The 12,438-nt window shown below is 37.1% G+C and overlaps 1 protein-coding gene across 7 annotated transcripts in view; it reads right to left on the bottom strand.

The window, feature by feature from the left end:
- LOC110022034 overlaps nucleotides 1–10,953 on the bottom strand; it is a 101,405-nt gene extending 90,452 nt beyond the window's left edge. For 3 of the 7 annotated variants that reach the window (XR_002293724.1, XR_002293723.1, XM_020720811.1), the window contains exons 1-4: nucleotides 10,195–10,953; nucleotides 9,057–9,254; nucleotides 3,465–3,548; nucleotides 3,022–3,081 (exon numbers count right to left, since the gene is read on the bottom strand). Coding sequence is in view for 5 of the 7 variants with exons in the window: in XM_020720811.1 (XP_020576470.1) it covers nucleotides 3,022–3,081; nucleotides 3,465–3,548; nucleotides 9,057–9,254; nucleotides 10,195–10,605 (753 nt within the window). In the remaining 2 variants the exon portion in view is untranslated. The remainder of the gene's footprint in view (nucleotides 1–3,021; nucleotides 3,082–3,464; nucleotides 3,549–9,056; nucleotides 9,255–10,194) is intronic. The other 4 variants (XM_020720809.1, XM_020720812.1, XM_020720810.1 and 1 more) reach the window with 4 other exon arrangements.
- Between the last annotated feature and the right edge of the window lie 1,485 nt (nucleotides 10,954–12,438).

The following is a 12,438-nucleotide window of genomic DNA, read 5'->3' as shown; positions in this document are numbered from 1 at the left end:
TATGTCACCCTTGGAAAAGCAACCAGTAACAGAAGGTCTTATGATCCGTAATGGATCATTTCCTAACTCTAAATATTTGAGAAACTCAAGGAAACAACCAACACAATGCCAATCAACTTCAAATTCAATCTAATCAATGTTGATATATCTCAAATTCAACTTGGTGAATGTCACTATACCCCAAATTCAAGTTAACTAGTGTTAAACAACTTCCAGCTCAATCAGGTCAACTATGGTAAGTCCACTCGACCCAATCGACTTTGGCCATGCCAATTCATCCCAACCAACTGTGGCCAATCCTAAGTTTGATTCATGTTGATCAAACCTCAACTCAACCGATCATTGCCAATCAACCTTATTTGATCTTGGTCAAAAAGAAGACCCCAATCAACTCCGATCATATGCTAACCAATTTGGTGTTGACTTTGTCACCATCAGACATGCCTCAAACACCTTGATTTGTGTACGCATAATATGGCCTGCATCAATCTCAAATGCGGCCATACCAAAAAGTCAGCATGGATACCAAAAACCACCCATATAGCGATTCAAACACCATTAAATAAAATCAAGCTCCAAATGATGATTGGGCCACTTGTAACTAGGCTCCTTCACATGCCAAAGGGAGTTTTTCAAGTCAGCAATGCAACAGCGCAGTATGGAGCTAGTCTAATGAGGGGATAACTAGCATTAACCCGAACAAAATCAATTCCCAAATATAATTTTCTTTATATTCATGTGGAAGATTAGAAAATGGTTAATGACAGAAACTTCTAAAGACATTCAAAAAGTGAGTCAAGGATAGAGCAACGGAGCCTAGCTCAATTCTCACCCTGTAGGTGACTTGGATCAAGGATGCTTATTTTCTACCTCATCTAGGTAATTGGGAAGATTATGAACTCAAATACAGTCATTTTACCTTCTTTTCCTCCCTCATATAACTTATTTTGTCTTGCTTGGTTGTATCCTATAAAATATCAAATCATCTCGAGATCTAAGTTCGGCTATGGTTTCAAGCCTTTCATAGCATGGTAGTAACCACATAACACAGTATCCTGACCTTGATTCCAGCAAGGAGTTCATTAGATATCCAACAAATCTGTAGATCCCTGGTTCAAACCAATCATATGCAACTTCCATGACATATTGGAAAGGCTCAAATCAACATGACCTCAAAGATGCCAAAAGCCCATAAGAAGTCACACATTTATCATGGTGTAATAGTGGAGTCCTGAATAAAACCTACATGCCCCACACTTCACACATGCTTCACCGCAATGCCCATGATTTGTTCATTAACTATAACACCCAATTTTTTATAATGTTATAGCACTATAGATTAGAAGAGTCATATCGAGCCAAGGAGCCGTATCCAGAGAAGTCGTATCGAGCAAAAGGACCTTTTAAGAAGAAGCAAAAAAGATCGAGAGAGACAACTGAAGGATCTCGGGCGTACATATGTGTGTGATATTCGAATGGCCTGAGAGAGAAGACGAGGACAAGTGAGCGAAACGAAGTCGCAAGAGCACTCTTATCCTAAATATCAAGCGAAGTTGAAAACCGCGATCTCCATCGACAAAGGCAATGTGCTCATCAGAGAAGAGATCAAACATACTTTGTGTTCAAAACGAACGCATGAGATGCTAGAAAGATGACACCGAGGAAGGAGCATGTCCAAGAGACATGAGCAGGAGCAACTTGCTGACTAACATATCTCAAAAAATAAATTGACTAATACATTTATATTGATTTATAGTATCTCTGAATAACATGCATACCGTTCTCTTTTTACAATGTTACTATGGTTTAGAAATTAGAGTATTCACTAGTTATGGTTAGTTTGTTATTAATTTAAACTAATATTTCATGTTTAATTAATTGATTAAGTGATGAACGATAGAATAAAAAATATTTATAGCTGACACGAACAACTAGAAATGAGATAAATTTAAATTTATTGTTTTAATTTACTTTTATTAGTAGCTCTTTTTATAGAAAATGAATATATATAATTTTCATATCCACCGTCCAACCATCTATACCCACTTTGGTTAACTCCAAACCCTGATTCAAGTCGTAACATTATCCACATTCAAATGCAAGTCCATGAATCCATCACTCAGTATATGATAGTAAGAGGCATGATAGTCGTAATATTATCCCACATATAATCTCATATTATTCTGTCCCCCCCCCCCCCCCCCCCGAGCCCACATAATTCTCTATGGGATTCACACGATGCACAATTATGATATCAAGGATTTGAGTCCACGACCTATGCTATAGCACCAAATTGATATAGAATCACTTAGCACACTAACTTTTAAAAAAGACTAGACTAATGAAGAAGACTCAACTTCAGTTTTATAGGATTCCAAGCTATGGAAGGTGCAAAATCAAGTTGAATTAGCCTGCTTAGGATTTAAATATAATCAGAAAAGCATAACAGAAAAAAAAGAAGAATGATACTTCATTATGGCTTCAATAAGAAAAACAAAACACCAGCATCACCAACTAAAGTTGAATGCCTCTAATTTTTAGTCCCACCATGTATAAAATTGACTTTCATAGCAAAAACCCACCTAGGATAATAAAACAGCAAACCAGTCAAATGCTCTTGAATATTGAAAAATTAAAAACAAAATATTTTCAAACATAAGAACCAATTTAGAATGGCAAATTATTGAATCTTAAAAGTGGAAAAATAGAAATGAAAATTGAGCAAAAAGGAAATCAGCCTAAACTTTTTCAAAATCATGCAAAAGAAATTGGGCAAAAGAGATTTGGCCACGATAGGCTTACACCATTCTAAAAATATTTTTAAATCAGACCAGTTGATTAGAAATGCTGATGCAAAGGGAACTCAAAAGGAATGAAATAATCCAAAGAGTACAGAACTCTATTAGCTTGATGTTTTTTCAACCTTGATAAGACTCGTCTTTCAAAACTCCATCAACAAAATATAGCATACAAAATTGGAAGGAAAAAAATAAAGTATTTCAAATGTAAATGTTGATTCACCTGTCCAAACACTAGCTCATTAAGATCACTCATTGAAGGTGTTCTCTCCACCAGACGAGCCTGCATTATGTATGTCACCAAAGAGTTGTTATCTCAATAAAAAAATTAAATGTAATGAAATAGTTACACGAAAGTAAGTATTGCTCCTACAATAATATTTATGTAGATTATTGCAGCTTATTATACTTTGGAAAGCTGAAGATAAACCACTCATCAGCAAATACCAAAAGGCAGAAGAACGATCACATAAACATGTGCGTGTGTGCAGTAACGAATATCGTTTTAAAGCATTAAAAAAAGTGACAAGAAAAACAATAGATTGAATATTTACTTGAAGAGATGCATCAATTGGAAATATTTAACACTATTATAGAAGGCCATAGACTAATTTCATGATAAAAATTTTCAAAAGTATAAACTACAGTGTAAAAAAAACAACAAACCTTGACACCTTCAGGAAAACAGAAGTCCGGTATATCACTTTCCCTCATTGCAACTCTCTTCACAGGAGGATACTTGAAAAGAACCTGCACAATAAACAGATCAAAATAGCCTTATATGAAACATCGCTAAACATATGAAGAGTAGATTTTCACATCAAATACTATATTACAGTCAAGCAATTTGCTCATAGTGATTCGCAGCTTTCTGTCAGTATTAAATATGATTGGAGCGACTAGCCTCATCCTAAGGAAGAATTGTACAATGTAATTTCATAAAAAAGTGTAGGTTCCCCAAGGGGAAGGACCCAACTTTCATAGATTAATCAAATACCCTAAGGCAGCTAATTAGGCAAACCAAACATATTACTGCCCAGTCGAAAAGATTTGAATTATGGGAGTCATGATGATGACAGTGACAACTAAAGTTGGAAACACCAATGTTGAAGAGTATTATGGAAAGTTATAATTTTAACCTTGAATAATAAAAAACTTGTATATCAGGAAATTTGATATAAGGCATCCTAATTAGAAGAGATCAAATTACAAGATAATTTCTATATTAAAGTTGTTCCTAATCTCGAGAATTGGGAGTGTGTATAAATACGTAATACATGTTTTCAATTGTGAATAAGAAAAAGAGGAAGTTTTCATCAAAATAGTATTATGTGGGTTTCTTCCGCAAACGAACGGGCACAGGATACCCCGCAATCATGTGACGGCAGGCGGTACCCGAGTCATGCAAGTGCGGCAGGGCCAAACACAATACTCTTCTTTTATTTTTCTTTCTAATTTCTAACAAGTTTCCTCTTTTCCTTCCTTCGTTTCTTGTCATTTCCTATATATGTGTTGTATTAGAGTTTAGAGAGAAAGTTTTTATGTGATTTATATCGGGAAAGCTGACAACGTCTCCTCTTCCCTTCAAGAGCTGTATCATAGGTTTCGGGTGGTGCTCCGGCTATATTTAATCTCCTGGTGGTGATTATCTTCACTATCCTTTTCCAAATCCTCCCCACATCACTCCCGGCCGCTCTCCATTATTGCATCTGCACAAGAACAGCAGTCATTGTTGTTTTTCACTGCAGTTTTCCAATTCCAACCACCAGCCCTCATTGCCTCCACCCCAGACAGCCATCAGTCCCCTACATTCCCCATTGCTATCACCGATATTTCCTCTTGCTGCAGTCGCCCGGAAACAGCCATTCTCAGCTATTTTCTGCTCTTCCAGCTGCCCACCCATCTGTTTCTCTCATTCCAACTTGTTGCCATTGTTGCAACTCCTCTCCTTCGCTGCAACCGTCATCCTCCCCTGCTGCTGCAACCCAGGACAGTCCTTTCCAGCCATTTCTCAGCTGTCCAGCTCCCTCTTTCTTGTTATCACCGCCCAGGACAGCAACCGCACTTGTTGTTCCTGTAGCTTCGCACCTCCCCCTTGTGGTTACAAACACACCTTTGTTGCCGCCACATCTTCCAGCCATTCACCCACTCTTTGCTACCTCTCCGGAGTACCAAACCATTGTCGATCACCCCACTTTGAGATCCAACTTAGTTTGAGTTTTGTTGTGTCCTGTTGGTTGCAATTTCTGCTTCTGAGACTGTATTTCCCTATTTTGAATTCAACAATAATATCTTTCTTTTCCGTTGTTGTTTGGGTAAACTTTGGCTTCATGTTATTAGAGAATTGTTGAATAGTTTGTCTTCGTCGGTCTTTTTCGATGTTAGCTTTCTTCTTTAGTTTCATTTAGGTTGTCTAGATCGCTAGACTTTGATATACACTGCTTAGCGTGGGAGGTGTATTTGGCTTCATCCGCATCAACCTGCACTTCGTCCTTGTCTTTGTCTTCTGTCGTCACCCAACGCCCATCTGCATTGCTCTACGTCGAGGGTATTTGGGCATTGATGAACATTCTGCACTTTGTGTTCATCTTCATCTTCTATTGCCACCCAGCACCCGTCAGCATTGCTCTGCGTTGAGGTAATTATGGCATTGACGAAGCCCTAACATGGTCTGAGCCAATCTATCAACTTCAATATGAGTCACCTGCTTAGTTTGATTTGGTCGGCTACTACTTTCCGCTACTCGCTCGGTTTCTTTTTCTCAGTCAATTTAGTTTTATTTTTATTTTTTCTCTCGGCAGTTGTTGGAGTGTTCATCCTCGAGTTATTTATCTCCCACTGTTTTGAATGCAACTTCGGCTCATCCTTCAGCACTGAATGGCATCATTTATGGATGGAGAGCAAGAAAATCTTGTGACACGTTTGGTTTCATCAGTGGCTACGATTACAGATGAAAAGTTAAATAGTATCAATCATTTTTACCATAACAAAACAGGGACAATCATCTAAGTATCTCTCAAGAGAGTCACCTCAATGATAATCCAGCAGTTAAAGTCGGATCCAGATTATTTTGAGTGGATGAGGGTTGATTCCCAACTTTTGATACAGATATGGGACTCCATCGAACCAGATCAATTTGTTCATATCATTCATTGTGACTGTTAAAAATGAGCTTTTGGAATTGGCATTTGTGTTTTCTAAAAGAAAAAATATTTCTCAAATTTTTTATATATGTTAGATTGAGCTTAGCAACAGGATCAATCGCCGAATCCTTATCGTATGCACTTTAAACGTATTTATGAAGAATTAAAAGTCTTATTTCCCTCCGAGATTTAATGTCGGATTCAACAATATCAAAGATAACAAATGGCTATTATGAATTTTCTAGTTTGCCTCAACTCTTAGTATGAAAGTATAAAATCACATAACTTATATAATCCTAGATGTACTACTCAGATGGAAGTCTGCACAAGAGTACTACGTACCATTCCGAGTCCCCATACCTCATCCGTACAATAACCTAGTGCTCTTGTTAGTCACTAAAATATTGACATCAGTAAACCTCAGTATCAGGAAACTAACAAAAATGAAACTCCAAATTCTGGAAATCAAGAGTCGAAGGTAGTGTACTATCATTATCATGGACTTGGTCATACGAAGATAACATATCAGAAGTTACAACAATAGAACTAGAAGGGTTATAAATCACAGTCAGCTCACATGATCACTATTAATGAGATCTCTCAGAGTTAGACTCTCTCGATCTCTGCATATGAATATGCTGAGTTCATCAAATATCAAGAAGCATCGAAGAAATTCCCTCTATCACTGCTTTTGTTGGTCAGGTAACAATGATACTTGTCATATTTCCTCTTTCACACAACAGGTCATTGATTATGGTGCTACAAATCACATGACAGGTAATCTGAAACTATTATCTATCTTTCATAAGCATATTTCTTCCGTCACTTTAGCAAATGGATCTACCTCTGATATTATTGGTTCTAACACCATCAATATTACACCCACATTACATCTAGCTTTTATTCTTTGTTTACCTTAATTTGTTTTCAATCTTGTTTCTATTAGCAAAATTCTGCATGCTCTAATTGTTGTATCTTCTTCTTTCCCCACTAATTGTTTGTTTTATAGTCTTATGACGAAGAGAATTATCAATAAAGAATGAAATTCAGGGTACTATACATTTTGGATAACGAGGCACCTTCACCTGTAGCCTGTTCCAACACCTTATATTTGTTTAAGATTCATTGTCGAATAGAACATCCATCCCTATGAATGCTAAAAAAGATGTAACCCCGGTTTCAATAATTATCATCTTTAGATTGTAAGCCGTGTCAATTTGCTAAACACCATCATTTGTATTTTATTCTCATAGTTAATAAACGAGTAAATCATAATTTTGAGTTGGTTCATTTCATTGTATGGGAATATTGTCATATTTTATTAAATGGATTTTGATATTTTGTTTCTTTTGTGAATGATTGTCTCATATAACTTGACTTAACTTAATCAAACCTCATACAGAGTTACCGCCATATTTTCAATCTTTTTTGTGATGAAACTAAAACTCAATTCAATGTTTCGGATAAGATTTTAAGAAGTGACAATGTCAAAGAATATTTTTCTGCAGTCTAAACTTTCAGACATATAAGACACAAAACGGGATGTTTCATCAGTCATCATGTATTGATACTTCAACCCAAAATAAAATAACTGCAAGGAAACATATACATTTTTTGAGACAGTTAGACATATTTTGTTTCAAATAAATGTGTCTAAACAATTATGGGTTTATGCAGTTTCTAGTGTATGTTTTTTTATCAATAAAACGCCTCCTATTGTTTCACGAACCAGACATATCAAGTTTTATTTACAACTAAGTCTCTCTTTCTTATTGAATTGTGCATATTTGGGTGTACTTGTTTTGTTCATGATACTCATCCATAAGTGTCTAAAATGGATCCAAAGTCATTAAGGTGAGTCTTTCTAGGATATTGTCATTTGGAAAAGGGTATTGGTTTGTGTTCAAAATGGATCGTGAATAACATATTCATGTTTGGCTAGAATTGAATTAATTTTTTCATTTGTGTCTCATGTTCAGCTCGAATTCAGCTCGAAAGATTTTTTTTAAGTAATAAATGTTAGCATTTTCTTAGCTACAATATAAAGGTTATAATAAGTATTACTTATTTAATTATTTAATTCCTTTGAGCCAAAATAAGACAAACAAGATCAAGCAAATGTTTGTTCAAGTTCAACTCTTTTCTCTTTATAAATCAAGCTCAAAATAATTATTTGCGTTCAGCCAACTTGCTTAACGACTGAATCAAGCACAAGCTACTTGGCGAGACGAACACAAATAATGAGCTTTTTTAACAGTCCTAACTATACAGTTGACAGCCACATCCACTTCATAGACAATGTATTCAATATACATTACTGCCAAGGTGATGTAGTGAATTCGCATAATAGCTTTTTCTTAAAGTTGATCTGTTTGTTTGTGGAATGTCCGAATGCCAAAGTTTCCAAACACATTCATATTTCTAGCTTTGGTTGCAAGAATTAATCCAATAAGGCGGACAACTTAAGATTGTGCTGGATAACCTTCGCTGGGCATTTTTTAATGTTGTTCATATCGTTAAACATAAAGGCAATCTATTTTAATATGCTTACAGAGAGGTCATTAAGTTACTTAATTTGTTATTTTCTCTTAGTGCATGAAAACTTTTAATTAATAAATTGACATCTTCTGCCATGGGTCTCTGAAGTTTCTAACTTGAAGCTCCATTGATACACCCTCAAATTTCTTTAATAAAATTGAAAAGTAGACCAAAAAAGGAAAAAAAATAATTTTTAGCCAGCTTAGAGCAACATTATTCTCACGGGCAATTAACCACCCTGAAATGTTATATTTTCATTAACAACATAGTGAATTTACCATGCAGCCTCTTAATAACTTTTTAATCAAATACTTAATTAAGAGAATAAAAACATTAACAAGGAAGTTAACTTAATTCATAATGAAATGATTGTCTATACTCAAAAAAGAGGTTGGTTCGGTCTCTATTGGTCATAAAGAAGGATAAATAGTGAGGACATCCAAAAGTACCATACATATGGTGATAATTGCTAAATATTTATGTGATAAAAAATCAATGCAGACTAGAGAACTCATTTAAACATTGTCAAAAAATTGTGTCCCATCGCCTCACCTTTTTTAACAATAAATAAACTAACCTGAGGTTCAAGAGCAGGGATTTGTCCATTGTACTGAAGCTTCCTAAGATCTAAAACATCAGACTTTGCTGCTTCAGATTCCCAGGCCTTTCTTTTAGAGAACGCACGCTCAAGAACTTCAACATTTGCATGTGAGTGGAGCCCCACAATAAAGAATTGTTCAAAAAGTGAGGTTGGCTCCCAATGTTGCTTAATATCCTGCACATTAACAGCTCAGTTAGCCATTAAAAAAAATGGGGCATATGCATACCGCCCAACCCCTACGTATTTACATATCTAACACCAAAACTTTACTTTTTATATTAACTTTTAAAAATTGAAATGTACCTTTTCATGCATAGGTAAGATGGGTTGTATGTAAAATTTGAAGTTTAGATGTTACAAATGTAAATAGATAGGAACAGAGCAGTATGCATGTAAATCTTCCAAAAACAACTTGAGGGGAAATATAGAAGTCATTATTCAAACAAAGCACAATGGCAATCTTGCCAATAATTCATTTGAAACAAACATATGGATATGGTTGTTGGAGATTGAATTACTGGGAGTAATAAAATTCCTGTGAAAAGTTATCACAGACCATTTGCCAAAATTCTCTATATCAAACCATAATAACTAAATGTTCATATGCGTTTAAGCATATCAAATATATCAAAAGTATTATCATGAACTACTGAAATAGCAATCTAAAAAACGAATTTCTCTCTACCAAGATTGAAAATTTCTTCTAAATGGTAGAGACCAAGGCTTGGAAATTAGGTTAAGATATAGGCCAAATCAAGCTATTTACTTTGCTTAGCAGAGGCTGCAATCAGGAAACCATTTTCAGATAAGACTGGGGCTTCATCAATGTTTAAATCAATGAATCTAAAGAACAAATTCTGAGTTCCACAAACAATATCAAAAAGATTTCAAACCAATAATTTCCAGATTATCAAAAAAGCATCAATACTTCACACCCCATTGTAAAATCATACTCTTCTTCTAAATTCCATATTCAATTCACCAAATCACCGTGTTCATAGCATTTTCCTCTCCAAGGAATTGGCACTTAATTCTCATTTCAACAATGCCATCAACTCCCAAGGCATCCATTCCGGTACAAAAAGCAAAACAGCAAAAAAGTAGACAACCTTACCCGATTTTTCGATTGCGTTCGGTACCAAAGCCTCTTCTGTTTCGCCATAATCTCCAGATTCAGCGTCGCCATCAAACTTTGCTCCCTATTCCCGGCAGACACGGCGCCCCCGGCTGGCCCCCATCGCCATACCCGCTGCATCTGTCGCTTCCATTGCTGGAGGCTACCGCTCGGAAAATGCCCTACTTGCCCCCCGCTCGCAAGCGGAGACGAACAACGTGACGTCGTCGCTGATGACGTTGCGTCCAACACCGCAGCAGAACCACCCATGTCATCCGACGAACCCCCGGGCGTCCCAACCCCTTCCAACCCGTTCTCCGGCGAAGCAGACGTTGACGTCGGCGACTCCTGCCCCTCGTCGGGGTTATCCGGCGAAGCTGCTCCTGTCATTCTAAACTCTTCAACTCCCATCCAGGCACTGCATGCAGAGTATTCAAGCAGAAGTGTAAAGAACAATGATATGCAATCCTCCGACCCTATAAACGCGGAAGAAAATCAAATTTTTTAAGAAAATCACTCCGAAGGAATCTCTCAATCCCCTTTTTCTGATTCGGTGAAATAAGCGAGGTGGGCAGATCGCCAGAGCCGGAAAGGGGAGGGGGTAACCAATCGGTGAGCAGGCGAGTCGAGATCGGACAATATAAACAATTTGCCGGTGAGCGAATCTTAAAGGCGAGCGCTGGGGAGTCGCGGCCACGCACGTGGCTTCGTGCGTCTTTTACCGGAAATTCTGGCGCAGGATGTTACCCTAGTAGTTATTTTCCCGCAAACGTAAGGACATTCGGGAAGTTTTGACTTGTTGACGAAACCATTACGCACCCGTCAAGCACGGTTTATAATTTATTAATCTCTTTTAATTATATTTTAATGTAAAATAAATATTTTATTAGAATCTTTAAAATATATTTAGAAGATGAAGTACATCAAAGAAGTTTGATTGGGTTTGATTTGGACTAGGTTGGGTCAACCAAAACTAGAGCCAACCTAATTATTGCATTTAATTAATTATCTTAGGAACAAAAATAAAGAAAAGAAAATACATTAAATGAAAAAAATAATTTTAAAAACTTACAAGTGAAGACCATGGAAACATAGAGGAAGGAGCGGGGAGAGGACTGGAGAATCACTAAAGAGAAGGGAGGAAATGGAGAGAAATGCTTGGACTGGGGGAAAGGGGTTATTTATAAATGTCTGGAGGAAAAAGTCAGCTGTCAGCTCACTGTGTGGTCACACCACAGAGGAACGGGATTGGCGTGTTCACGCCACTTTGTGACGTGGCCACACCCAAAAACTAGCCTTGGTGTAACCATCCCCAATGATGGCATGGTTACGCGCGGCCAAGGTATGGGCTTTAGGCTTTTCTTGATTAGTGCAAGCTCGGAAATTTACAAGCATGGAATATCATCCATGGAGGGACAAGTGAATGTTTTAGTCAAAAAGTGGTGTCCAAGTCGAGGAAATCCATGTCAAAGCATGGGTCCCACCCCACTAGAGAGAATTTAAACTTCATATTGTTGTGGTATATAGAAAAATAGAAGAACGAACTTTGACGAAGAGAAAAATTAGATCAAGAAAATTTGCACCTGGAAAAAAGTAACACAGCGTAACACAGATTTACGTGGTTCGGTAAATTGTCTACGTCCACGGAGTTGCAGAGAATTTTACTACTTGAGGAATTTACACTAGTCGATCGTCTCGACTTATAAGAGGGATCTCTCACTTCCTTGCTCTCTCTTCTTCTCTCCCTACACCGAGATACACCAAAGCAGATAAATTTACAAGAGAAATTAACTCAATGTATCTTATGTCACAAACCACCAAGAAGAAGCCAAGGGAGAATAATCTTCTTCTTCTTTTTCCTTCTACCGCAGAACTACTGTTTGCACTTCTCTTCCTCTATCCCGAGGAAGTCCGGAGAAGAACACAAAAAGACCGTGCTAAATCTAAAAGAGAGTCGTGTGATTCCTTCCTTCCTCTTTCTTCTTCTTCTTCTTTCTTCTTCCTTCTTCCTTCTTCCTTTGGCTGCAAGGAACTATTGCTTGCACTTCTCTTCCTCTATTCCGAGGAAGTCCAAAGAAGAACACGAAAAGGTCGTGCTAAATCCAAAAGAGAGTCGTGCGATATCTTTTTCTCGTTCGAACCACGTGCACCACCTGAAACTGATGTATGTTCACGACTTATAAAGAGCGAGGTGATGCTTCACTTCGCGAAACAAGGAAGGCGGGAACGGGTGTATGCGAGAAC

The sequence above is a fragment of the Phalaenopsis equestris genome, unplaced genomic scaffold, assembly GCF_001263595.1.
Source record: "Phalaenopsis equestris unplaced genomic scaffold, ASM126359v1 Scaffold000164, whole genome shotgun sequence".
Taxonomy (NCBI): domain Eukaryota; kingdom Viridiplantae; phylum Streptophyta; class Magnoliopsida; order Asparagales; family Orchidaceae; genus Phalaenopsis; species Phalaenopsis equestris.
This window is presented reverse-complemented; position numbering and strand designations above follow the sequence as displayed.